Genomic DNA, 26078 nt, shown 5'->3' with positions numbered 1-26078 from the left:
GCTGATGCTCTCCCAAGCCCCCCTTTGTGTCGCAGTCCTCAAAGAGATGCTGAAGCCACTCGGCCTCTTCACCATTTGCCCTGCAATCATTTCCTGTCACCAAACAGCTTCTTTGTTACAGCAGCTTGATGTGAATGTTCCGAGGGAAGTTTTTCTCCAGATCCCTTCATTCCTTGCTTTAAATGTCACGCTAAGCCATTATCCACGTGGTTTACTAACCTGCTGCAATGTCACCAAAAGCAGCAGGAGCTGTCACTTGTTCCTTTCAAAGTGGGAATACAACAACTGGGGCAGTGTGGTGTGGGGAGGGGATAGCAGGAGCTGGACCATAACTGTGTTGCAAGCTTTTAATCCAGCATTACCTTGGAAATGTATTTTAACTCAAGTGCTTTCTGATTAAATTGCCACACGTTGCCTACTGTGATTATCCATTCTGGGCTCAGTGCCCCTGCCAGCCCCAGTACATTGCAGCTGTGGCTGTAGGAAAATCTTTACCCCTCTTCTAACATTGTTGTTCTGTGTTCCTGCCTTTGGGAATGGTGTATTTTCCTGTATAATTGGTCACCTGCTCTCACTTCTGTTCTTGAAAAATCCCACTGTACTCTGCATACCTGAACTGCTCTGTGCACTCACTGCAGCTGCCGCTTTATGTATAATTGTTTATGATCCTCTCCCTTCAATTTTACTCACACAGCTGCTTTCTTCCTAGTTAAGGACTTGTGTTGTCTTCAGTATGTACAAGCAAGGCATTTGGTTTATATGTCCCTAACCACCAGGAAACCAAGCTGGCTATTCGGAAGCTGTTGATCCTGTTGATCCAGGTCATCTTCTGTACGTGCTTCAGGGCTGTTGACTGCCTGTGGCTGTGCAGTGTAGTTTTGTGTTGAGATTGCATTTTCTTACTCTGATGACAGCAGAGCAAGGTAGAGAACAGGTGAAGGACCTGCACTGCGTGCCATTTCCCTATGAGCAAAAGGAGTGAAAATTCAGGTAGAAGCTGCAGAAAGCAGACACGGGTGGAAATGGCCCTGAGTAACAAAAGACAGAACCTTTGGTAGGCCTGTGTCTGGTCCTTCAGCAGTGACATGAGTGACTTACAGAGAGCGGAGCAGTGCTGACACACACAGTGAAGGAGGCAGATAAATCCCCATACCTGGCTGCTGGCTGATAGTGATCATTCATTGCTGTCAGCTTGTCAGCACAGTTCTGCACCTCTCCCGTTTTACAGAATTGGGAAGGTGTTAATGTTGCTGCCAGCCTCAGTGACAGAATTCATTAGTTGTTCAGTTCTTTAACACCAGCTGGATTTTTGCTGTGGAAATTCAGTATGTATGTCTCATGAAAGCTTGGATCAGTAGGGTGTTTCCAGTTGTCATTGCTAGAAAACAAAAGCAATGACAAGGACCACAAGATTGTATGTAAGCAGGAAACTTTCTGTGCTGCTGGCTGAAACAACAGCAGCCACCACAAGCTACTGAACAAGGGGCCACTTGACATGAAGGGGAACTCTTCTTGGCCTCGACATCGGCCAGGAAAATGCTATGCTGGGATTCTGCTTACAGTGGTTGTTGGGGTACGTTGTGGCCATTGCCACAGCCAGTCAGAGCACAATGTCTCCTGCTGGCCTGAAAGTGGCTGTGCAGATCTTAGCTCCCGCAGGGTTTCTGAATTGCTGGTGCTCTGCTCAGTCACAAACACCCAGCAGGGAGGTGCTGGGATGAGTCAGTGTCTGGATTGCCAAGAACACTTGTAGCTCAGCTGTACAAAGTCTTTGTGCTACCTTCTGCAAAAGCACCTGGTGTTTCCTTTTGCTGGGGCAGCATAATATTTGACTGTGCCATATGGCTGTTAGCATGCTGCTTGGGAAGCAGTGCAGGTACACATCTAAAGGAAGTCCTCTGTTCAGTGACTGGGGATTTATTTTTTTTAGGTGCATTGTCCACATCTGCACTTTGAAACCTCATCCTTTGTGGTCTGGATCCATGGATCCAGCACTGATAAACCCTGTTGCTGCAGCTGGTGCGCATGCTTTGCAGCTTGCATCAGCCATGCGCAGCCATGTACTCAGTTACATGGAGGACAGGAACAAGCTGAAATACTTGAGTTGTTTACAGATTTGATTTTCTGCAGTTCTTTTTACAGTTCTCGAGTGTCTGCAGGAGAAGATGATTTTTTTTTTTTAAAGTGCTTTATATTCAAAAAAAGATGGATCACTTCTTCCCTGATTGGAAATTGTTGGGAGCAGCTTGAACAGGGTCACAGCACAACGTAGAAGTTTATATTTGGCAGCACCAGCTGCAATGTGTACTCTCTCATCCGGACTCTGAAGCCATGCCATGCTATGCAGTTGTGGTTTCAGTATCTTGGTACATCTATCTCTCTGGCAGGAGGAGGCTGAGCCGGAACTCCTGTGACAGGCTGATTGATCACTGCAGGGAGGGAGCCAGGGTGGCTGTCCCTACTGGGATGGAGCACTAGCTCAGGCAGTCTGGAGGCTGCAGCTCTCAGTGCAGCCCTGCTCGAGGGGTCAGTGCAGCTGAGCTGTGTTTTGCAGCCAAATGGAGCTAGGAGCTGAGCTTGCCACCAGCTGTTCTGCTTGTGTGCTGTGCAGGGAGATAGGGCAGGCAGACCCATCCTGCAGCGTCCTATAGCAAAGCTAGCTTAAGCACATCTCATACATGAACCTGCTTGTAGTGGTTTCCCAAATCTCAGCTGCAGGCTCATGCTGTTGAGTCACATTCTGCCTTTCCTGTCACTTAAGACCCTCTTTTTCCATTGTAGGGGCTGACATTTGAGGAGGTGGAGAACTTCTTCACTTTTCTGAAGAATATAAATGACGTGGACACGGCGTTGAGCTTTTACCACATGGCTGGAGCTTCACTTGATAAAGGTATTAAAGCTTAGGAGGCACACATGCTGTGAGCATGAGGCAACACGGCTTGCACCTTGTAGTTGGGCTTAGGGTTGGCCAGCAAGCCCTGTCAGATGGATTAAACATGTCACAAAGCAGCAGCTCTTCCCTGTGATGAGGGGTTTAACTTGCTGCAGTGCATGTATAAACAGGGATTTGGGGTTTTATGCTTCTTCCATTTTAGATATAGAGTGGAAAAAATGCTGGAATGTATAGCCTAAATAGATCAGTAAGCTGTGATACAGATTTCCAACAGAACCATTCAGGTCAGATGCATTCAGAGGCAAAGCAAACCCCTGAATATGTCACCAGCTCAAGTACCTCAAGGTTTCTTTAACAGGACCAGTCTTGGGAGGGACACCTTTCCAGCTTTTTACAAACACTTGAAAAATTGTTGGAAATGACAAATGGTATTTTAAGAAGGTTTCTTGCAGGTTCTCTCCTGCAAAGGTCTTTGGGCTCTAACCAGCACTGGAGCTGGTGGTAGGCACTGCACCAACACCTGGTTCCTCTTTGCTTAAAATTAAGAGGCTTTGCTTAGAAAGAAGAGCCACATGCTGCATTTCTGGTCTAAAATGTGCAGCAGTGTGTGGAAATGGGACAAAGGGAAACAGCCAGAAACTGGAGCATAGGAGATTCCACATGAATGTGTGGAACTTCTTTACAGTGAGGGTGACGGAGCACTGGAACAGGCTGCCCAGGGGGGTTGTGGAGTCTCCTTCTCTGGAGGTATTCAAGACCCACCTGGATGCCTACCTGTGTGACCTGGTGTAGGGAACCTGCTTTGGCAGGGGGGTTGGACTCGATCTCTGAAGGTCCCTTCCAACCCCTACGATTCTGTGATTCTGTGAAAATCCAGGTAGTGGCACCTGAATCTGGGGCTTCACTGAGTTCCTGGGATGAGCACTGAAGTTTCTGTCCAGCATTTAAGTTTAATGGAAGCTCCTGTCTTCTAACAAGTTAAAGCAGCTGCAGAATCAGATGCTTCAGAAGCAAGTTGTTTGTCCAGCTGCCGGGGCAATGTTAGGGTACAAATAGGTTCTTAGGCAGTGGAATTGCCATAGGAGTCACATCTCTTCCTGAATGCAACAACTCTCCTCATCTCAGAATTTTTGGGGAATCATCTGTACTCTTTCCTTTAGATCACTGCATCTTAAGACTTAAAGTTAAAAGAACCAGATAGTTGTTGAGTTTTTTCCCCTCTAATTGGAAAGTAAAAATGAGCAAGAAGTACCTTACATGAAATATGGATGTGTTGCTGCTGCGCAGAGCCCTATCTGCAGTGTGGTGATAATAGCCAGGCAAATCCAATTTTCTCAGCATCTACAGTAAATTAGCAATTGCCCAGTCACAAAATATGTATTTGTGGAGTACTTAGGTCCACGTGCAGTTGGTAAATTAGTGTGATTACTGTTTAATTACATACAATTAATGAGCTTGTGCTGGAGCTACAGCCGTTGATCAAGTCTTTTGGCTGAAGGAAGAAGCCGTGGGAGGCTTTATGCTGCTGTGTTCTGCCAGGAGTCTTCCAGGTCTGCTGCCAGGAGCTTGCAGGGCTGGAAAGCCACAGGGAGAGGTCTGGTTGAAGCTGACACTGTGCAAAGAGGAGAGGAGTGGAAAAAGCCTTCAAGTGTGGGTGCTCCAGAAGTGTCAGCCACGACCCCTTTGCCATTCATGAGTTCAAGCCCTCCCTGCCTTCGCAGGAGAGCTGTGCTGCTGTGTCACGGTTTTATGATTGTTGGTTCCCCTCTTTGTCTGTGTCTGGCAGGTGGCACGAGTTACCCCTCTCCTCCATCTGCACTGCCCAGCCCAGAGATGCTCCTGTGAGTTGTGACAGGATGCACCAGGAAGGTTTTACTGCAGCTTTAATGAAGATGCAAATCAACCTACAGCAGTATGCCTGGGTTTTGCAGCAGGAATCTGTGTGCTTGCACACCTAAATTGTCTGCATGCAACATGTTTCCCATATGCATGCTCATCCTCACCTCATCTGGATATTACACCCACAAATCAAATCAGCAATAAGTGGACTGCATCTCCTCCGAAAGTCAAGTTCTTAAAGGGTTGCTTATTAAAAAGCAACAAATATAAGAATTGCTCATCCTTGAGAGGAGCAAAAGGACAGATTGTGTCCTTGCTGCTGACCTCAGGCAGGAGAGTGGCTGGTAGGTTCTAGAAGTGCTGCTTAATGTGAAACAGGAAAAATGGATGGCACCAAACAGCCATAGCTGGGCAACTCCTTTTTGGTGTTGAGGAAGCCTCTTCTAACGAGGATGATAAAGCTGACCCATTAACATGGAGATTCCTCATTTGTCCTTCTCTGGTTCCTCTGAGAACACGTAACCATCATTCTTTCAAATCACAGACAAACACACTACTGAGCAGACAGCCCCAGGCAGTTTGTTGGGGCATGCAGCTGGCAGCAGGCTGGCACAGGATTCATTGGTGAGTCTCCTTTTGAGGCAAGGGTGTGAGCTGCACTTCCTTGGCTCCATCCACAGCCAGTCTATCTGAGCAGCAAACCTGCTGGCAGCGGTAGTGCTGTTGTATGTCTGCCCTGCATCTTAGGGCAGGACTCAGTGCCTTTGAGCAACTTGCAAAGAGGCAAGAGGAAGTTATATCCTTCAGCAATAGGAGGAAATAGAGCCTTCCAGTCCAGTGAGATAGAACATCTGTCTGTTGTTACTTTGGCCAAATGATTGATCTCAAGACAGAGAGAAAAGTGACATTTGCCATCTGCCCAGGCTCTGGCACGGTCCTGCCACACACAACCCTGTGTCTTGAGCACATTGTGAGGCATTGCTCGGTGTGATCCTGTCATGAGCTAACCCTGCATGAAATGCTCCAATGGCTGGTTAAAGGAGCTGGAGTAAAGCTACAGCACTTGAAATCTTATAAGAAAAATAACTTCCAAGATATAAAAGTAGAACTAATATTTGATAACATAAAATCCTGGAGATGTTCCTGCATATAGACTGATGCAGCTATCACAAAATCCAAATTGGGAAAAGGCTGTTTGATGAAATGTTTCCCCAGACAGCACCTGTTTCATTTTCTAAAACAGCAAAGAAATGACATGCATAGATTCACTTTACTTTTATGTACCTCACTGAGACACCCTGTAGGCTGGGGCACCTGCAGCAGAGGAATGTGGGGTCAGAGCTTGAGCTGGCACCTCTCAAGGCTTGTGTTTGAAAGGAGCTGAAGGATGCTGGGCTTTGAGCAACCTGGCCTAGGGGGAGGTGTCCCTGCCTCTGGTAGGAGAGTTGGAACTAAATGACCTTAAAGGTGCCTTCCAACCCAAACAATTCTGTGGTTCTATTACGGCATTCAGCATTGCTGTTTGAGGAAATACAGACTAGAATAGGCTCCCCAAGGACGTGGTTGAGTCACTGTCCCTGAAAGTGTTTAAAATCTGTTTGGATGTGGTGCTCTGGGACATGATTTAGCGGTGGGTTAGAGTTAGGGTAGTATGGTTTGGTTGCAGTTGGACTTGATGGTCTCTAAGGTCTTTTCCAACCTGATTCTCTGCTTCTGCTGTTGGAGGTGATTGGTCTTGGATATGTGGTGGCTTACAGCACTTAAAGCCTCTCTCCTTCCCTAAGTGTAGGTGTGCTGATACGTAGGGAAAATGAAACTGAGAAATAAGTGTAGATAAACTTTTTTGATGGTGCTTTTTTTTTTTTTTTAAACCAGTGTTGCTGCTTTTTCCTTGAGCTTTTCACATTTCTGAACATGCTCAATCAAGCCTGAGCACTTAACCCAACCCCGTGGTCCCAGTGAAGGTCTCTGAACAGCCCTAGGCCCTCTGTTTACCAGGATGATACGAGTGAGGAGGCTTCCTTGGCAACTGTTTGTTCCAGGTGTGCTGCAGAACATGGGGGCTCCTGCTTCTGTGCTTGCAGAAGAAGCACATGAAGATGAGAACTGACCCCTGCACCACTGCCAGAGACTTATATTGTACCTGTGCAAACTATTCTGTTTGGTATGTGTGATGCCATTAGAAAAGCAAAGCTGCGTGAGAGCTGTGATGTGCTGTGGCTGGAGAGAGGGTTTTGCTCTAAGGGCAGTTCACTTCTAGGGCTGCTGCTTTCTTTCTTAGGTTGGATATTACAAAACATTCCTTCTCTGAAAATATGGTGATGCATGGGCACAGGCTGCCTAGGGAGGTGGGGGAGTCTGTTTCCCTGGAGGTGTTCCATGGCCATGGAGATGTGGCACTGAGGGACGTGGGCATGTGGGGGTGGATGAGCTGATGAGAAGGCTTTTCTAACCTTACGATTCTGTAATTCTCCCTGTGACTTCTCCCTCATGTTGTTCAGTGCAGGAGAGCACATGAGACAATGTTGATTTGTCCCACAGGCCACAGCCTCCTTACAGGAAACTATAAGGAGCTCTACCCTTGTTGCCATGCTCTTCTGCTGCAGCTCCCAGAGCTGCAGCTGAGTTATTCCAGAGGTTCAGCAGAGCAGATGGGCAGCTTGCTGTGACCTTGCCCTCAGCTGCTGGGGCAGGAAAGCAGAGGGCAGGTCAGCAAAGAGCAGCAGTTCTGTAGTGAAGGCATTGTGTGAGGGTCTGGAGATGTGGCTGGCATCAGCCTGAGGCAGCGTGACATAATCTAATTATACCACGTTCTCCTGTGCCTCTGACCTGGCATGCACCGGCCCTTGCTGAAAGATTTATGGTATTATTCCTTTCCTGAAGGAGGGAGAAGCTGAAGTCAGCTTGGGAATTTAATTACAGTTTGTGAGCATTTGATGTCAGTGCAAGTTAATTAAATCCTGGACCATTAACACTCCTCTTTGTAAGGCTGAGGAATGCCATCACCTGGGTTTGTTCATTTGACCACATCACATCTTGGGGGCTAAAAGTAATTTGGGTTTTCTTCAGCGGTGACTTGGAAACAGCTTTATTCCGGTAATGATGAACAGGATTCCCTGCAAACACCGCTCACTGCTCTGCTTTAGCTTCAAGGGCCAGTTCACTTTGGTGGAGTGCCACAGAGCTGCTGTGCAACTGGTTGGAAAGCAGCTTTTAAAAATATAGAGATGAAGCTGAGCTTTGAGTAGCTCTCACCCTTGCTGCAAGGTTTCCTCCCAAGGCACCGTTTGAATGTACATCATGGTGATGCATCGCAAAATGAAATCACTTCTGATGGGATCCTTCAGTCATTCACATTGGGTTTCAGTTCAGCCGAGTGAAGGGTAAATGCAGATACACTTGTGCAAAGCTCTTCCATTGCATCGAGAACAGAGTGCTTCAGCCCCAACAAATGGTGCTGAGCAGGCAGGCAGTCAGGGAGGCACTAATATATGTCGGAAATGACTAAACCAGACCTGTGAGTCGTAGCAAAATGAACTGCATAAACCTGCACTGAATCTGGCTGCTAAAATACGAGAGTTTTCTGCCTGTCTCAGTGTCAGCCATGGGTGCCGGTGTCCTGCTAACCATGTGAATTCCTCTCTTGCAGTGACGATGCAGCAGGTGGCCAGGACAGTGGCGAAGGTGGAGCTGTCAGACCATGTGTGTGATGTGGTGTTTGCGCTCTTCGACTGCGACGGTAAGTGGCTGTCCTATGAACACTGCTGGCTGCAGCCATGTGGGTTGAGAGCTGAACCAGGGCTAGAAATGTAAGGAGAAGGTTATCAGTGTGGGAACTGCCCAGTGCTTTGCTCAGGGTTTTTCTGTGCTGGCAGATGTTAGTTGTGTGCTGAGCTCTGCTGTGTGGCCATAGGTCTCTAGCTGCCTTTCTGGGAAGGGTGTCCAATCGTGCACAGCTTCCAGTGCATTGATCTTAAAGCATCACATGTAGAAGTGTTGGCTGCAGGCTGGCTGCAGTGGGAAGCAGCTTATCTCTTTCTCACCAGACTGATGTACTCAAGAAAATGAGCGGTTGTGTTGTAGTGTTGGAAATCAGCCGATCTGGTACTTTGTAGCTCCAAAGCCCTCTACAAATGCCAGCCTAGCTACTTCATGGCAGCTCTGTGCTTGCAGTAAGCTTGGTGCTGCACCTGCAGGCAAACAGTTTGGGGTGGCAAATGCCTCCATGCCCCACTGCAGCCATCTTGGGCTGAGGTAGTGGGAGTCAGCGGAATTGTTGATCTCACCCTGAGATCAAGATACTTCAGACAGTATTTCCTGCATTGGATGTACTGGTTGAGGCCCTTGGGCGATAACCACTTGTGCAGGAGGGCTGCAAGCACCACTACAGAGAAACACAAATCAATCTGGCAGGATCTTCCCAAAAAAACATGGATCGCAGGCCATGGCTGCCATTGCCTCAGTGGCATTTGGCATTTTACACCCACGGATGGGCATAGCAAGCTTCAGAGCAGCCTTTGAAATGTGTTGATGAAAGCAAGAGGAATGTGCTCTTGGGTTGGAAGAAGTAAAATCCTGCATTTGTCCAAACTTAGAGCATCCCAACCAGAGCCCTTCCTGGTTCCCTGCTGCTGCAGCCTCCTGCTGGGATGCAGTGGCAGCTGAGCATGGCCAGGCTGCCGCCTGCTGATCGAAATAGGGACACAGAAAGTGCCGTGTGTTGCTCTGCCTCTTGGCTGCGGTTCCTCTGGGTTCCAGCTCCACCTGCTGCCGTGCACCACTCAGTGCTGCACCTGCTTTATTTCCCTGTGTGCTTCAGCGTCGTTTCCCAATCACATCCTCAAAGCAGATGCTCAGCCTGCAGTGAGCCAAAGGGCACCCGAACGTTCTCCATTGGCATCCTCTTGTAGGAGGATCTGCTGCATGGTCAGACAGCAGATAGCAAAGCTTTGGGGGGAAAGGGGGGTGGCTCCACGTGTTCCTAATGCGTTCCTGTCCTTGCAGGGAACGGCGAGCTGAGCAACAAGGAGTTCGTGGCCATCATGAAGCAGCGGCTGATGCGGGGCCTGGAGAAGCCCAAGGACATGGGCTTCACGCGGCTGATGCGCGCCATGTGGAAGTGCGCCCAGGAGACGGCCTGGGACTTCACCCTGCCCCGGCCCTAACGGGGCTGGGACGTGCTGCTGCCCGCGTGTGTGTTGCAGTGTCGGGCCGTTCGGTGCTGCGTTGCCCTGTACCCGCTGTACTTTATCTGCCATTACAGCGCTGTGCTCCGCGCCGTGTCGTGTGGCTGCAATACCGCGGGGGGCGGGGGCGGAGGGGGGCCGGGCTCGTGCCGTCATCACTCCGCGCGCAGCGCCGCCCCCGCCCCGGCCGGGCAACGCCGCCGCCATGGAGTCGAACAGGGACGAGGCGGAGCGGTGCATCGGCATCGCGCTGGCCGCCGCCAAGGCCAACCAGCCCGAGCGGGCCCGCCGCTTCCTGGAGAAGGCGCAGCGGCTCTATCCGTCCCCGCGGGTCCGCGGTGAGCGGCGGCGGGAGCGGGGCGGGGCGAGGGGGGGAGGGGGGTGTCGGGGCGGGCGGCGCGGCCTGAGCTGCCACCGCAGGTCCGGGAACGCGGCTGCGCAGTGCGGGGAGCGGCGCGGGGCGGGATGGGGCGGGGAGAACTACGGCAACGGGCGGCGGGTACCGGCACGGGGTAAGGCCGCAGCGAGCAGTGTGAGTGCGGTAAGTGCGGCAAGTGCGGGGAGAGAACGGCGGCACTGAGCGGGGGGAGGGAGGGAGGGATGGATGGTTGGTTGGTTGGAGGAAGGGAGGGAGGGAGGGATGGTTGGATAGATGGTTGGATATGGATGGATGGATGGATGGATGGATGGATGGATGGATGGATGGATGGATGGATGGAGCCGCCTGACGGGAGCCGGGCGGTGCCAGGGCCGTGGGGCGGCCCGCCCGATGCACAGCGCTTTGATGGGGGGCAGAACTGCCGCCGGTGTGAGCGCGGGTCGGGAACGGACAGCGAGGCTGGAAGCGGCCCGTTATGATGACGGGTGTCGGGACATGGAGCTCCGCCAGAGGGCGGCCGCACTGCGTGCAGCTGCGGGATCCAGGAGCGGCTGTGCCGGGTGCTGCCGTGTGCGGCTGGGTGCTGCGCTCCGTGATCCGTGTGGGGCCGCTCGAACCTGAGGCATTCTGCGATCCTATAGGACAAAATGAGAGGGTATGGGTACGGCGCTGCAGGGATCCCTGTGCTCACAGACTGCGGAGTGCTGAGAGCTGTGATAAACAGGGATGGCTCTAGGGAGAACACAAAGGACAGACTGAGCTCGGTGGTCTCTGTCTTGTTTTACTTTCCCCTTTTCTGCTTTCAGTTCTCCTCGAGTCGCTCAACAAGAGTGAGCCATCGTCCAACGGGCAGTCCCAGCCCAGGGAGTCCCCGAAGGGCAGGAAGGCAGGTGGGGACTTTCCATCAGCCAACGGGGAGGTCGGTGGGGAGGCTCCCAAGGGCTACACGCAGGACCAGGTGGATGCCGTGAAGAGGTGCGTGTGCTGCTGCCCAGGCTTACACGTGGTGTTTATCACACGATATCTGTTTGTCACTATGCTTTTAAGACGTAGGGATGGAGTGTTACAGGTGAGGGTACACAGCATAGGTTGGAGTTGGACAGCTGTTCATATTCTGTGCTGCGTGAGAAATTTGATCAGCTTTGAACTACATGGAGTGCTCATTTTTCAGTGAGGTGTTAGAAGGGGATCTGGGTGACCCTGTGAGACTTTCCCCTCAGGGCACATACAAAGGCTAGAACTGTAGGCAGGCAGGCATTTTCCTGGGGAGGTGTAAGGGACATTTTAAGTACAATGATTCCATGGACTTCATATGAATGTTTCCTTTAGGTGCTGCTCAGTGGTTCTGTGCAAAACCCCCCGTGGTGCTGAGATGTGTCAGGGAAGCCATGGCTCACAGCTCACAGCAGGAGGCCCTTGTGTTCTGAGCCTTGCCCTGTAGCAAGTGCCAGGGGGTGTGGGTGTCCCTTTAAGAGCCCAATAAGGTAGAAACCCACATCAGGGTGCTTTGCTCTGTTTGGATGGTGTACTTCTAAGGCTCTTACTGGATAGTTCCAAGGGACGTTTATCCAGTCACCCCTTTTCCAAATGCTGTTTCAGCTGGTTTTTATTCCTTTCTACCACTTGTAAATGCTGGAAGTTGAAGGACTGAACTGTATGCGCAGTCACTTGGTAAACTTTGTGTGAGCCTTTGGGTATGGGCTGGATTGCGCAAGAACTGCTCTGGCTAATTGATTTCCGGGTGTGTTTTACTACGTCACCTGATTCTCCAGAAAGCCAGCTCACGTTATTCTGCCTTGTATAAGTCATGTGAGAAAGTCATGTGAGAAACTGGAACTGTGATGGAGCTGTGAGGAGTAACAGCAGGAGCTGGGCTGCACACAGGCCTGGGCAGCACCTCCTGCTCCTTTTTCTGTTAAGTCTGAATCAGCAGGACCTGGGGGGGATTATTAAAACCAAGCCGAAAGCCCCGCTGTCCCCCAACCTGCCATTTGTACAACCCACACCTTTTGAACAGCCTCCAAAACGTGAGTGTGACAAATCTGAAGCATATTTGTGAATCGCGTGCTTCTGTGGGTGATATCATAGCCTGAGGAGGGGCCCTCCTACCTTTACAGGCCCGGCTGGTTCTGTGGGAGTGTTTGTGTGCTCGTAATGTAGGTGTTCCATGGATGAGCATGCAAGAAAAATTAGGTCACACTCTGAGGAATTAGAACTGAGTAAACTAGAGTTGGCTGAACAACATCAATTGAAACTGTGATACGTGAGACATTGCAGAGTTGACATGTTTATGGCTAAGCAGGTTTTGTAGCTGGAATTCACTGCCCTTGTTTTCTCATTTCTCTTCTGGTAGGGTAAAGCAATGCAAGGATTACTATGAAATTCTGGGAGTCAATAGAGAAGCCTCTGATGAGGACTTGAAAAAGGCTTACAGGAAACTCGCACTGAAATTTCACCCAGATAAGAACCACGCACCAGGGGCTACGGAGGCATTTAAAGGTAAAGTATATTTCCCCCTTGATGATTTAGAGCCATAGAATCGTTTAGAGTTGGAAGGGACCTTTAAAGGCCATCTAGTCCATTGGTGTCCCAGCGTACAGGGACACCACAGCTAGATCAGGTGACCCAGGGCCTGATCCAGCCCCACCTTGAAAGTCTCCAGGGATGAGGTGTCCGCCACATCTCAGGGCAGCCTGTGCCAGTGCCTCACTGCCCTCACTGCAAAACGTTTTCCTTATATCTAACCTAAACCTGCCTTCTTTGAGCTTGAAGCCATTTCCTCTTGTTCTTTTGCAACAGACCCAGCTAAAGAGGCTGTCCCCTGCTTTCCTGCACCTCCCCTTTAGATTCTGACAGGCTGCTATCAGGTCACCTCTCAGGCTTCTCTCCTCCAGGCAGCACAGCCCCGGCTCTGTCAGCATGTCACTGAAAGTTCACCCGCAGCTGTCAGGTGATGGTGCTGAGCTTGGCTACGAAGATCTCCTCAAAACAGCCTTGCAAGCCAGGCAGAGCACAACAGAGTTCTTGTCAGTAAAGTTGTTTCTCTTGTGAGATGGTAACATTATGAACAAAGTACGTGCTAAGCTTAAAATATCAAGCATAGGTCACTGTGTTTAGGCTTCACTTCTGGACGAGGCAAAGCCTTCCTTGTCTCCAAGCAGCACTTCCTGTCTTATACTACATGCTCTTCTGTCACATGGCCTGGGAGGGAAATCTCTCCAGATCTCGCTTCTTCTCTCCTCTGAACAGACTGGGAGCCCCCAGCTCACAGGGAGAGGCTCCAAGTCCTGCAGCCATCGAGCACAGGGCAGGTGCTGGAGTGCACCCCTGCCCAGTGACAGCTGAAGCAGAGATGTGGCGAGCTGTGCAGCCCCACAGCAGTTGTTGAGTTTGCAGCCCTTTTAGACTCCTCCAATCATGGAGCATTGCAGGCAGCTCATAATCCTGCCAGTTTCCACATGAGCACTTGGCACCTGACTGTTGTGAAAGGCTGTGGGTGGAATTGCAGGATAGCAATACTAGGTGAATACATAGGGTGCAGCCGAGCCCAGGCAGAACTCAGGGAAGTCACCAGTAGCTTCAGTTCTGCTGAGAATAACCTCAGCGTCTCTGGCAGGGATGACTGCAGGGTAATAAGACATCTGGAAACTGGAGTCGTTTTTTGTAAGAAATGGTTTTGCTTAAAATGGAACATATGAAATAAGGCTTAAGCATTATGTGTCCATCTGGGAGCTGTTGTGTGTTTCTGAGTTTGTAGGGAAGGTGGTGGCTAAATTCTCTCCCACATCTATAAGCGTTTTCCTTTGTGTTGTATTATACATCCAAATTCTTAGCAGGAGGTGCTTGGAGGTACACTTAGCTGTGCTTTTGCCCTCTGATGGTGCCTCTGATTTCTACCTATGGGGCAGGTGGATCCCCTTCACCATAATAAATGCTGTAGAGTTGCGCAAGGTCTTCATTCTACCACGGGAAGGAAAATAAAGCAGCAGGTTGGTGATCGTGCCCCTGAGCTGGCTCTGGAGTTGCTCCACTCCAGAAGTAAAAGAGGGCTTTTCTGACTGTCATCCCTGAAAACAGCCCTGCAGGCAGTTAGCTGGACACCATGGGGTAGGCTGTTATCCTTGGTGTGCTACCTGAGGAGGAAGCACAGCAGTGGCATCCTGCCTGCAGTGCTTTGAGCTCTGGTGATTGATGCAGTGAGAACTGCTGGGGCAGCATGCAGAGGTGCCATATGGCAAAAAACACTTTTTCTTCAGAGGCTGTGGAGGTTTGATAAGGAGCTAAACACAGAACCTCTTGTGACAGTTCTACAGCATTGGTCTTGCATTGTGAAGCCGTTTAAATACTGTGATCTGTTGATGCATTTTACTTCTGAAGTGGCAGTAGACTTCTGTTGGAGCAGGGAGCAAGGCAAGCCTGCACTCAGCATGTTGGCACAGCACTGGAGTAAACGGGAATTCAGCAGTAAAAGTCTCATGTAAGATTTGTTTCAACTGTTTTAAGACTTAGATCCACAACTGGTAAGTGTCTTGCTGTTGGCAAATAAGGAGCTGACCCTCAGCTGCTTGGGAAAGCCTGTTTTAGTGCAGGGGCCAGATGAAATAGCAAGCACCTGCAGACATGTAGCTACGCTGCATGTGTGGTAAACCCCTGCTCAATAGTTTGTCCTTCACCTTGCTAAGTGGCGAAAGGCAGGTTTCTTCACCTGTAATCTTAAGTAGTGATGTTTGCCAAAGGCTTTGACAAGAGTTACGTGCCAGAAGTCGTGTGTTAAGCAAGGTGCCCTTTATCTTTCCCTGCAGAGCTATCTGCTGCCGGGTTATCTCTCCCCTGAGCTTTGTCTCCTGGCTCCCCTGTCCTTCAGCCCCAAGCTGGGCTCCTGGTTCACAGCACTCACTGAAGTCCGGACGGCTGTTTGGTTCCAGAGGGTGCTGGGGGAAATGTGCCCTGCTCTGGGGGTTTTAGTTAATTTTTTTCTAGCATTGGTATATTAGCTGAAGGCTTGTCGTTCATCTTCCCAGTGACAGCTGATAAAGTGCTACGTCTTGTCCAGAGACCTTGTCTCAGTCCAGGGTTGCAGCTGGTTGCAGCCTGTATGTTACCAGATTTGCATCGCTGCCTTGGGCTGACGTCAGGAAAAGAGCTGAACGTAGCTACGTGGGGCTGAAATCCTGGCTTGGAATGAGATGGTCCTTGGGCTTTGTCAGCAGAAGGCTAAGCATGAACAGAATCCTGAATTGCTCCATGTTCATTGCTTAACTGTGCAGTTGGAAAGGACGAGCTCCTGTGCTGGAGTGAGTCAGTCCTTGCTGCCTCGCTTCTGTTCCTGGTTGAAGAAATGTTCGCTCTGTGTGCACTAATTATAACCAAGAATTAGAACAAGTATTAATGTTACATCTTCTGCTCTCCAAAGCTGTAGTCCAGGAGGAAACCATACCCTTCAGTCTGACTATCAGGAAAATTATGAACCTTAATCTCCTTGAAAGGGCATATGTCTCCCTTCGTTTCCTATCACTTCCACTCCTGCCTTTAACCTACCCATCAGCTCCAGTACTACGAACTTCTTAACCTGCTTGCAACATGGGAGGAGAGGATCCTCTCTGTGGTCACATACAGAGGCTGCTGGGTAGGCTGGTGCGGAGGGAAGTGGTGAGCTGGAATGGCAAGGGAGGGAAGCTTAGACAGAGGAGGGTGGCAGGCGGCTGCTGCGGTGGGAAGGCTCGTGTGTGTTGAGGCTGGGAAACGGGGGGGTGTTCATTCCAGTACATTTCCACTGACACAGGCACTGCTCGACAGCCCTTGTAATGATGTGCCTCAGTTTTGGTATCTGGTCGTTTTGAAATCCATGGCTCAGTGATGGAGCTTTTAGCCAATATTTCCTTATCAGCTTTTATTGGAGGTTTTAAAATCACTTTTGGTGATTTCACCTGTACTTCAATTCTTTGCAGTTCTGATTTTAGGCTGCGATTCCAGTGCCCTTAAGGCCACTCTCAAATAAAATGTGTCAACTAAAGTCATACTTTCCTACACATTTACTTATGGATGAAGGTTTTGGCTATTAGTTGTTCAAAGAAATAACAGCTTTAATGAAATGAAACTTGTAGCAATACTGCTACCAGTATTTCCAAGCAATGCATAGCTTCATGCCTGTTTCTCTAAGGATACATACAGAATTCATACCAATCCTGTCATAGCTTCTCGTTTGGGTTAATGAAAGCCATAGGCACTGAGTCTTGCCGTGTGTTTTTTTCTGCCTGTGTGTGCAGATAAGCGTTCTGGGTGCTGCAGGAGCCTGCTGAGGGCCGGGAGCTGCTGAAGATCCCATCTGGGGGTGAGGCAGGCAAGTCCTGCCTTTTTGCAGGGCTCAGCGTATTGTTGCTAGAAGGAAGAAGCTAATTGCTTCCTTATTGTCGATGTTGCAGCCATCGGTAATGCGTATGCGGTGTTGAGCAACCCCGAGAAGAGGAAGCAATATGACCAGTTCGGAGACGAGAAGCTCAACCCTGCTCGGCACGGACATGCTCATTCAGACTTCCACCGTGGCTTTGAGGCAGACATCTCCCCTGAGGACCTCTTCAACATGTTCTTTGGTGGTGGTTTTCCCTCAAGTAAGCACATCAAACCTTAACCTCTTGAACGGGACCCAGCCCTTTTGTCAGAGTCACAATGCAGAGGGATTTAGTTGACAGTGCCGGGATTGGTTTGAGGACTTTGTTCCTCCGCAGCTGAATTTGATGAGAGTTCTTGTTCAGAAATTCCCCAGACACACTGAGTTTCTAAAGTGATCAGATAGGTACTTGGGGAACTTGGCATCCAGCAGGTAATACCTTCAGGGCTGGGCTTCCTTCTGACTTCAAGCATCTGCATGCTTGCAGTGTTAACTGTTTCTAGGTTGGATTGAATGTTAGAACAAAAATCATGAACAAAAATGCCACGCTTTAATGCAAGACATGAAAGTAGTCCTGTCCTGAAGAAGGCTTTTCTGCCTGGTGGCTTTTGGAGTTAAATCTTCTCAGCAGAACAAACTGTGGTAGCTTCTAGGCTTCAGTCTGTATCTGCTCTGCCACGCAGCTGGAGTGGTTTCTTTTGCATATGTATCCACCGGGATATTGTAGGAGACTCCCTTGTGTTTCCAGTGTGGAGGCAGCTGTTACTGGACCTCTGTGAACCAACTTGGGGAACAAATCTGTGTTGCACTTGAGGTTTACTCTGGTAGCTCTTTCCTATCTGCTGTGTCAGAACTAACACAGTGGTGCCAGGCACTCGCAGAGGCATCTGGAGACCTCCTGCAGTATTCGTGTTCTGCCTGTCACAAAGGTAAAGCCACTCCAGTAAAAACAGAGAGCTGCTATTTTAGCTCAGTCTTTTTTCCTCTCCCCGCTGCCCCAGGAGAATTCAGGACTGGTTTTGCAGCTGCTTTCCCTTTTCAGCTGCAATTTTGACATTTAAGACAAGATGTGGAAAAGCTGGTTTTTAAGGTGGGAAAAGCAAGAATGATTTCTGTTCTCTTGACAGCAGATGTGCTGTCCCTGAACAAGCTGGCATGCTGCTGGCTGTGTGACAGGCTGAGCTGGGAGCGGTGGTGGCAGCAGAGCAGATCCAAGTGCGAGCACAGCATGGATTCCTTTAAAATGTCTCTTCTTGCATCTTTGCTGAGTGTGGTCTGAAGCAAATGAACAAATCAGGCCCATTCCAGCAGTGTTCAAAGTTAAAGTTACTGGATTTGCTGCTTTGTCTCAGCACACAGTCTGTTTTTTCTTGATGAGGCTGATATGGAGTACGGTCACCTCTTGTGGCTCATTCCCAGCAGACCTGCACCAGCTCTGACAGTTATCTTCTGCTTGTAGGTAATGTTCACGTGTACAGCAACGGCAGGATGCGATACACCTATCATCAGAGGCAGGACAGACGAGAACACCAGGGTGATGTAAGTGACGAGAGCAGGCAGGGGGCTGAGGGTTGGAGTGCTTTTTGCAATGCGCACATTGCCAAGCTAGCTGGTGTGAAGCTGCCTGTGTTCTCCTCCCTGTGCAGCAAGATGGAGCTGTGGGAAGTTGCAGAATTTGTGCTGCTTCATTTATAGGTGGTTGTTCTCACAGGGCTTTCACAGCTGTCTTCCAGCAGGGAGATCATGGATGTGTCTTGAAACAGTGCCACCTTGAAATAAGGTCGTACAGTTTTTGAGAGAGAATAACCATTTCCTTTCATGTTTAATTCCCTACTTTCAAGACAAATCTGGCTTTCAGATAATGTGGGTACACATGGCTCCTCCCAATGCGTACTCGTTCTCCTTTTCAGTTTAGTATATAGGATGGGGTGTTTCTGATCTGTGGTGCTTAATTAACCAAAGGAAAAAAATGGATGGCGTGAGCTATTTGGATTTTTCTGCCACAGGATCTATCTCCAGTGCTCTGAGCCCTGTCAACAAATGAAATGAGACTGCAGGATTTATATAACCTTACTATCTTGGTAACTAATAGGGCTACTGGGCCTACTAGGGTCTGGGCTACTGGGTTCTCCTCCTGCTAATCCTGGGGAGTCTCACTGGCCCAAAAGGGCAGGGGAATGGGGGTTGTTCTAGGACTGGGAGGGAGGGCTTAGCTGCAGGGTCTTTGTGTGAAGGGATAGGACAGCGCTCCATCGTGTGTTTCTCTTCCCTCAGGGCGGCCTTGGGCTGTTTGTCCAGCTGATGCCTATCCTCATCCTGATTGTGGTGTCTGCTCTCAGCCAGATGATGGTCTCCAGCCCACCCTACAGCCTGAGCCAGAGGCCGTTAGTACCCCGTACTCTGAAATCTATTCATGTGGGGTCGGGTGGGTTCTGTGGGGCTGGGTGGCACAGTGGGTAGGGAACCAGGCACTCTGTGCTTTATTGCGTCCCACCGTTGCTCTTGCTCCCCGCTGTCAGATGTGCTGGGGAAGGCTCCCTGTTGTCAACTGGGTCTGCAGATGGAAGGTGCAGGGTTGTGCCAGGGGTGTGCTTGGCCAGAGAGCTTTTGCGGCCTGTGCCTGTGACTGGGTTAGAAAGGATCAGAATAAATGAGTTTGAGGAACTGTAGCCCAGCAGGGTGGTTCAGACACAGAGATCCTGTGGTGCAGAGTGAAGTGGGATGTGGAGTTAAGTGGAGGTGTGAAAAATGAAGGTCATATCTATTCATCATGACAGCCTTGGCTGGGTTTGTATCTGGTGCAGAGCAGCACAGGAAGAGGGGAAGGGATAAGAGACATTGCTGTAGAAGGAAAGGCACTTGTGTAGAAATCCCCTGGTTCTGAACGTTCATCTTGCTGTGAGAGGGCTGTGGCCAGACATTTACTGGGCAGAAGCGGCGCTGGTTCTTTCTGTGGAAATGCCCTGGTCAGCGAATTGTGCTGACAAACAAGTTTCTATTCTCGGTCACTCAGTAGTGCCAGTCAGGAGTGAAAAGTCAGGACGATTTCTGGCTGCTTGCATCATTCTTGATAGAGGCTTTGTGTATTTTCAGTGGCGGCTCCCTGTGTGTACATAAAAGGCAGGTGGAGGTGGCAGCCCCCGAGTCCTGTGTAGCATCAGAAATGGTGTTGTTTATGAGTGGTAGTGTTAAATGCTACAAAAGCCACTTTAGCTTGGAGTGCAAGGTAAAGGCTGTGGCATTAGTGCTTAGAACCAAAAGATGGAGTGTTTCTGAACAAGGCAGGAGTGAGGGTAATTCTGAGAGTGCTGAGATGTGATTTCTGTCCTTGAGGACTACAAAGCAAAGTGCATGTGCATTGTTTCTGTTTGGTTTGTATGTGTGAAGAGGTGATGTGTGGAGCCAGGAGGCATTCAGCAGAGGGCAGCTTTGGAGAGGATGGGGATTTGCTTCCAGCTTTGTCAGCAGTCAGAGAGGAGCGTCATCCCCTAGTCATCCCCTAGTCATCCCCTAGTCATCCCCTAGCCTCACTGTACTTGAGATGTCATAATTCCAGCCTGAGCAAGGCATTGAAGGGAGAGGTGCTGAGAGCAGGCGGCTGCTGTGCCGGCAGGTGGTGCTGTGCTCTTGCTCTGGCTGCCCAGCCGTGTTTTGCTGCCTGGTGCCGATACTGCTGGGCACCCAGCTGCAGCTTGCCACCCCAGCCCAGCCAGTCTGAGATGAGGCGCTTTCGTGGCACGGGGAGGTTTTAGTGCTGCTTGATGACAGATAAAGCGGTGAGCTGGACTGCTGCTCTGCCAGCAAGCGCTGCCCATGCCTCAGAAAACAGCAAGAGAGCTTTCTGGTCTCGTTAAGTCCCTGGGGTTGCCCAGCATTTGTCCTGGAATGCTGGATGCTGATGAAATGTGCAGGAGTGCTTGAATCACTCCTGCAAGCCCTGATAACAGACTGAAGGGTGAGCCGGATGGGTTAATGTTTATACCTGCCTTAAGAATCGAGCTCGCTTCTAGTGCAGCAGCAGCTGGTATTTATTAAGGGAAACTTTGGGCACGTCTCCAGATGGAGCTGTTCCCGATGGATGCAGTGTTTGGGCACAGGCCCTGTGTTGCAGCTTGCACACACGCCCCAGTGAATATCTCCAGGTTTGCTGGAGTGCTGGGGAAAATAAGAACGTTGCTTTGTCTGAAATGCAAATCCAGGGGGTAGGACAAAGAGGGATTTCCTTCTAGAAAGAACTGATTGGTGCAGGCTCGAGTGCAGAGTGGAGCTAATTTTGTTCTCGCAGCAGCATGTGATGTTCTAGAGGAAGCCAACACTCAGGGTCAGCAGCTCCGAGGAGAGCGCAGGCGTGAGGGGCGAGAGGGGGCTGTGGGAGCAGTGTGATAGGCACTGTGCCCTGCTCTGCTCTGCCCACGTCAGCCCCCAACCCGTGCGGTGCCCCTGGGGCTCACTGCCAAAAGCAGCAAGGAAGCTGCAGAGGTTTAATTAGCGCCAAAAATCCTAATGAACGCTTTATTTTAAATGGGTTTAGTCCTTGGGCGATCCGCCTGAAGTGTTCTGTCTGTGTTCAGAGCTGTGCCCACCTAGATAGAGGCCGGCCAGGCCGCCCCTCCCTGTGCTGATGTTTCATTTCCACCAGCAGTGCTGCTCCTCCCCAGGGCTGTGTGTGCAGGGGGTCACTGTCCCTCACAACACATGTAAGGAACTGGGGGTGCTGGCTGTGTGCTTGAAGTGTCCCACACCACTGTGACTTTTCTCCCTGGCCCAGGTCTGTGGGTCACGTACACAGGAGGGTGACAGAGCACTTAAAAGTTATCTACTACGTATCTGAGAACTTTGCAGAAGAATACACGGGCACGAACTTGAAAAACGTGGAGAGGAGCGTGGAGGACGACTACATTGCAAACCTTCGAAACAACTGCTGGAAAGAGAAGCAGCAGAGTGAGTAGTGTGGGGTCAGGAGCAGAAGGTTTTGTTCACTGCACGAGTTCTGCTTTGGAAAAGGCTTTGGTGACTGAGCTGTGCTAAAGCTGTATTTTATCACTGCGTAGGCACATTTCCTGTTTATTTGTTTTTTCTGCCTATGACTTCATGTCTGTTTTGGCTTGGTTTGGTTTTTAATGCCGCCACAGAACCGGTCAGACGAGAGTTGTGCCCCAGAGGTTCCCCTGCTGCTGTCAGTAGATCTGCTCTGCAGCGGAGGGGGGACTGTGGCCACCTTGCCAGAAAGCCCCTGCTAGCTCTGTGTATCCCAGTTGTCCAAGTAGGGACCAAATTCGTCATGAATATTGCTGGTGTAGCAACCCAGCTCCCTGACAACAGGCGTATCTGTGAGTCTGCTGTTCCACAGCGTGGCAAGCAGCACTGACGGACTGAGCTCTGAGCCTCTCCTCCTGTGTGCCTGGTAGGATGGGTCTCCTTCCACCGTGGGTCTGTAACGCTGGGCTTTTCCCTTTGCAGAGGAAGGTTTGCTGTACCGGGCACGCTACTTCGGAGACACGGAGCTGTACCAGCGAGCACAGAAGATGGGCACCCCCAGCTGTAGCAGACTGTCAGATGTACAAGCCTCTCTGCATGGATAGTCGCTGTCGGCCCGCTCAGCAGAGGTCTAAGTACGAGCTGTGGCGCTTCCTGTGGCAGCAGAGCACGGCACACTAGTGCTTTTAACACTTAAATCTCTGAGGCACAAGTCTTCACGCGTCTCCTCCAGATGCTCAAATGTTAACGGGGGGAGGCAGCCCCCCTCTGTCAAGCCTACACTCCTTAATTGGGAAATTGATTTTGTTTAGCTTGCATGTCTGCACCCCCGGCTCACTCCAAGCTCGCGTTGCTGGTGTTGGTTCTCTAGGAACAAAGCAAAAGCCCCAGGCGTGCTGGCAGCCCGGCTGAGCTCTTGTCAACCGCGCCTTCGATGCAGTGCCGCGTGCACCTCGGCTGGGTGGAAGTTTTATTCCTTATCTTGCTAAGCCTTGACCAGCCGTGGCTGCCTGCCCCCACGTTTTAAAGAACCCTTTTTCTTGCTTCCCTGTCTGTTTTATTGAAAAAGTCTTTATCCCCTGGCACTGTGGTGACTGTTAGAAAGCAGGTGTTCCTTGCCTACCTCTTGCCTTGCCGTGACGCTTCAGGAGAACAGAGCAAAGGGTCAGAGCTCACAGCAGGGGCTGGGAGCAGCTCAGTGCGTTAAACTGGAAAACAAAGTAAAAGCAGCAGAGTGGGAGCCCGGAGAGCAGTGGGTGGGAGAGCTGGAGTCCAGGGAGCCCACACAGCACAGAGGAGAGCGGATGTGCTGGGTCATGGGAGAGCTGATAAAAAATAATGAAAGCTTTGGCACAGAGTTTGGAGTCCTTTTTCTGCTTAATTCTCTGAGCTGGAGGCCCATACAGGCCTTGTCTAAACACATCATCTCTTGAAAGTTGGGTTTCTGTAGGAAATAAGTGGAAGGTGAAGTTTGCACCGAGTTTTAGTTGCAGGGACGCCACTGTGGCTTGATGCTGGACAACTGGCTGTTGGAGTTCCTGACACCAGTAAGGAGGTTCAGCAGTGGAGTTTTGCTTTATTTTCCTTGGCTAATGGAGCACATCTTAAAGCAAATCTACTGGGTTGTGCTTGGCCTTTCCTGGTGTACTCTGGCTTTGGTTTTCTTGGTACACCCACTCCTGTTTTCCCTTGCACCTCTCATGTCAGGGCAGGCTGGTGCTAAGAACCAGGAGAGAGGCAGTGCCTGCGTGCCCATGGTGCTGGAGCAGAGCGGCCATGTGGGTGGATGGCAGGGCAGGAGGAGCGGCCTGCTGCGGTGCAGGGACGGGTGGGCCGCAGAGGGGCACAGTGCCAGGGACTGACACCGTTACCGCTCTCGTTCCCAGACCCTTGACATGCCTGAAGACTTTCGGTGAAGTGCACTGAGCCGAGGTGACAGACTTTATATTTAAAGAATGAACCCTTATATTAAAATGGAATTGAGATTAGCAACGCACAACCGCCCTCTTTCTTCTCTCTGCCCGTCTTCGCCGGTGGACGTCCCAGGCGGCAGTTAGGACAGGACTAGAGGCCATCATCCTCATTCCCCTCCAGCAGCACCGCCGTGTGACGGCCTGGTTGGCGAAAGGAGACCCTCGTGGGCTGCGCCGGAGAGAGAAATCGGACAATTGAGTGATAAGGAAAACTTTTAAAGAGAAGAAAAAAAAAGAGAAAATATAATCTATTTAGAATTAATTTATAGCTGTATATACGTTGTACTTTTAAACTATGCAGGGGTTGGATGATTAAATTATTTTGCTTTGCGCCCGGGTTGGTGAGCGGAGCAGCAGGAGGGATGTGCGGGTGTGTGGCACCAGGCAGCAGTCACGTCATGGTGGCTGTGCTTTGCTTTCCTGAGGACAGCAGCAATTGGTGGCTGGGGAGCTCCATGTCTGCCTGCTGGGCTGCTGGAGGAGCATTGCTGAATCCACGGGGGGAAAAAAACATTAATGAAACTGCCCAGATTTGCAATTTGGTTTTGTAACGTTGGCAAAAGCAACCGCAGGTCAACCGAGTGCTGGAGCCACACGCTGGCCAGAGGAAAGGATCATCCTGGATGCTTTTTGCTCATCTGTTCTTGCTTTAGTTGTAACTTTTTTTTCCCTTTTCGGCCTCGCAGTCACTGTGCGGCGGTCGTTCTGTGAGCGGGGCTGTCTGCGAGCCGCATCCCTTGGTGAATATGTCAGTCCTGCACTTGGGGTTCCTCACCCAGCAGCGCTCCGGTCTGTGGCACAGCCGTGGCCTTAGGGCAGCTCGTAGGTTGCGGAGCGTTGCATTGCTTCTGTTGAAAGAAGCTCTGCGGGCTGAGATCAGCGGCTGCTGAGCTCCTCAGACCCCATTGCTGCGAGAGCTGCGTGCCAGGGTCACCTGCCCGGCCAGGCAGGGCCCGGCTTGGAGCAGCTCCAGGCTGCTGTTCTCACTGTGTGTGTGTGAGAGGCCAAAGTGAAATGATGGGAGTTGTGTCACTGGGACAAACTGGATCTTTTTTTGTACCCTGCAGGTCATTTGTCCTGAAGACATTCCCTGTGAGAGCTGCCCCGGGGGGTGGTGCAGGGTGGCTGGGCTGCAACGGGAGTGAGCAGCAACACGGGCTGAGGTCTTTGGTATTGGAGATCCACGTGCTCTGTCTCGGGCCATTATTTGTTTTGCAAAATATCAGCCCTCCTGTTAACTGTAAGCCTTACTATCCCACAGCTACCGTGGCTTGGACTTGATTTTAAGAGACGATGATTATTTTTTAATGATATCTCCATCTTCAGAAGGAATTTGGTGGAGTGTGACATGGGAATAGCTTAGTAGCAGTACAGGGCAGCGGAGGTCCCTGGGGTGGGAGCTGTCGGCTGTGGAGAGAGATGGCAATTGTAATAGGTGCTGAGCATCTCCCAGCGCAGCGTTCCTTGCCCAGGGCCTCCCTGCCTGAGCCAAGTGATTTCTCAAGTAGTTACCTACGGATAATAGGAGCCAGACAGCATAGAGCTGAACGGGTACTCACAGGAGCCGTATTTCTTGATTTAGAATTAATTATCAAATTGTACATCTATAAATAAACGTTTGTAACGTGAAAGGCTTCAGCTGCGGTGGTGTTGTGCAGGTCCTGCTGTGAGATGGCAGCAGTTTTCACCCCAGCGCTGCATTGGTAACTGCTCAGTCCGAGTTTGAGCTGGGTTGGGGGCAGTGCTTTATTCTCCCACCATTACTCTCTACCTCTGCGCTCCTGCAGGGGGAGCGAGGGCTTTGGAGCTCCAAAGGTCTGGGGGAAAGCAAATGCAAGGTGCAGCCATCCCAGCAGCGCCCCAGGTCCACCTGGAGGAACAAAGTGGTGCGATTTAAGATGGGATTATTGCTAATGGCTGCTCATAGGTTGCTGAAAGCCGATTCCGTGTGACCAATTAAAATAACTTCATATCCCAATTTGCAGTCTCACCCCCGACCTGCTGTAAACCAGAGGTGGCTGCCAGCTGCTGTGTGCTCCCGGTTTGGGGTCTGCCCTGGTGCACCTGGTCCTACAGCAACCCAGACAGACAGAGCTCCCTAGGAGTGGGGTCTCTTTGATTTGCTTTATTGGCAGCAACTGGGGCTGCCCCTGAGCTCCTTCCCCACCCAGCAGTTCCTTAGCCCTAAAAATAATGTCTCTCAATTGCTCTGTGCCTGTTTCAGATGTCCCTGCAATGATAGCCAGGAGCGCTGCAGCAGAGGAGAGCCCCAGGAATCGCAGCCCTGTGTGTCCTCAGGGGCACTGAGCAGCCTGCATCCACATGGGGAAGCTAAATGAAGGCTTCTGGCACCTTCTAGAGCTGCCCCACAGGGACCTTGATGTGCATCCAGCCCGCGTTCTGTCACAGAAAGGGCAGCTCACTATAAATAGGAGCTGCTCCC

At 50.6% G+C, this 26078-nt stretch overlaps 2 protein-coding genes across 7 annotated transcripts in view; both read left to right on the top strand.

Moving 5' to 3' along the window:
* MICU1 (mitochondrial calcium uptake 1) overlaps window positions 1-10006 on the top strand; it is an 88015-nt gene extending 78009 nt beyond the window's left edge. For all 5 annotated transcript variants that reach the window (XM_015866299.3, XM_015866294.3, XM_015866295.3 and 2 more), the window contains 3 exons: window positions 2782-2890; window positions 8382-8471; window positions 9737-10006. In XM_015866299.3, the coding sequence (XP_015721785.1) occupies window positions 2782-2890; window positions 8382-8471; window positions 9737-9897 (360 nt within the window). In that variant the 3' untranslated portion in view covers window positions 9898-10006. The remainder of the gene's footprint in view (window positions 1-2781; window positions 2891-8381; window positions 8472-9736) is intronic.
* A 92-nt stretch (window positions 10007-10098) lies between these two features.
* On the top strand, window positions 10099-25266 carry DNAJB12 (DnaJ heat shock protein family (Hsp40) member B12). 2 transcript variants are annotated; one of them, XM_085554164.1, is made up of 9 exons: window positions 10099-10256; window positions 11104-11272; window positions 12651-12796; window positions 16720-16905; window positions 18145-18224; window positions 18960-19069; window positions 21454-21626; window positions 22146-22291; window positions 23549-25266. In XM_085554164.1, exons 1-8 carry the CDS (start codon window positions 10124-10126, stop codon window positions 22265-22267), a joined length of 1119 nt encoding a protein of 372 aa, XP_085410290.1. In that variant the 5' UTR covers window positions 10099-10123; the 3' UTR covers window positions 22268-22291; window positions 23549-25266. The 2 variants fall into 2 exon arrangements, with proteins under 2 accessions (XP_085410290.1, XP_015721801.2); XM_015866315.3 differs by having other exon boundaries at window positions 22146-22297.
* The last annotated feature ends 812 nt before the right edge of the window (window positions 25267-26078 follow it).

Source organism: Coturnix japonica, chromosome 8 (genome assembly GCF_054131305.1).
Source record: "Coturnix japonica strain WE chromosome 8, WE-NBRP24, whole genome shotgun sequence".
Lineage (NCBI taxonomy): Eukaryota > Metazoa > Chordata > Aves > Galliformes > Phasianidae > Coturnix > Coturnix japonica.
Note: the sequence above shows the minus strand (reverse complement) of the source record. Positions and strands in the feature narration are given on the sequence as shown.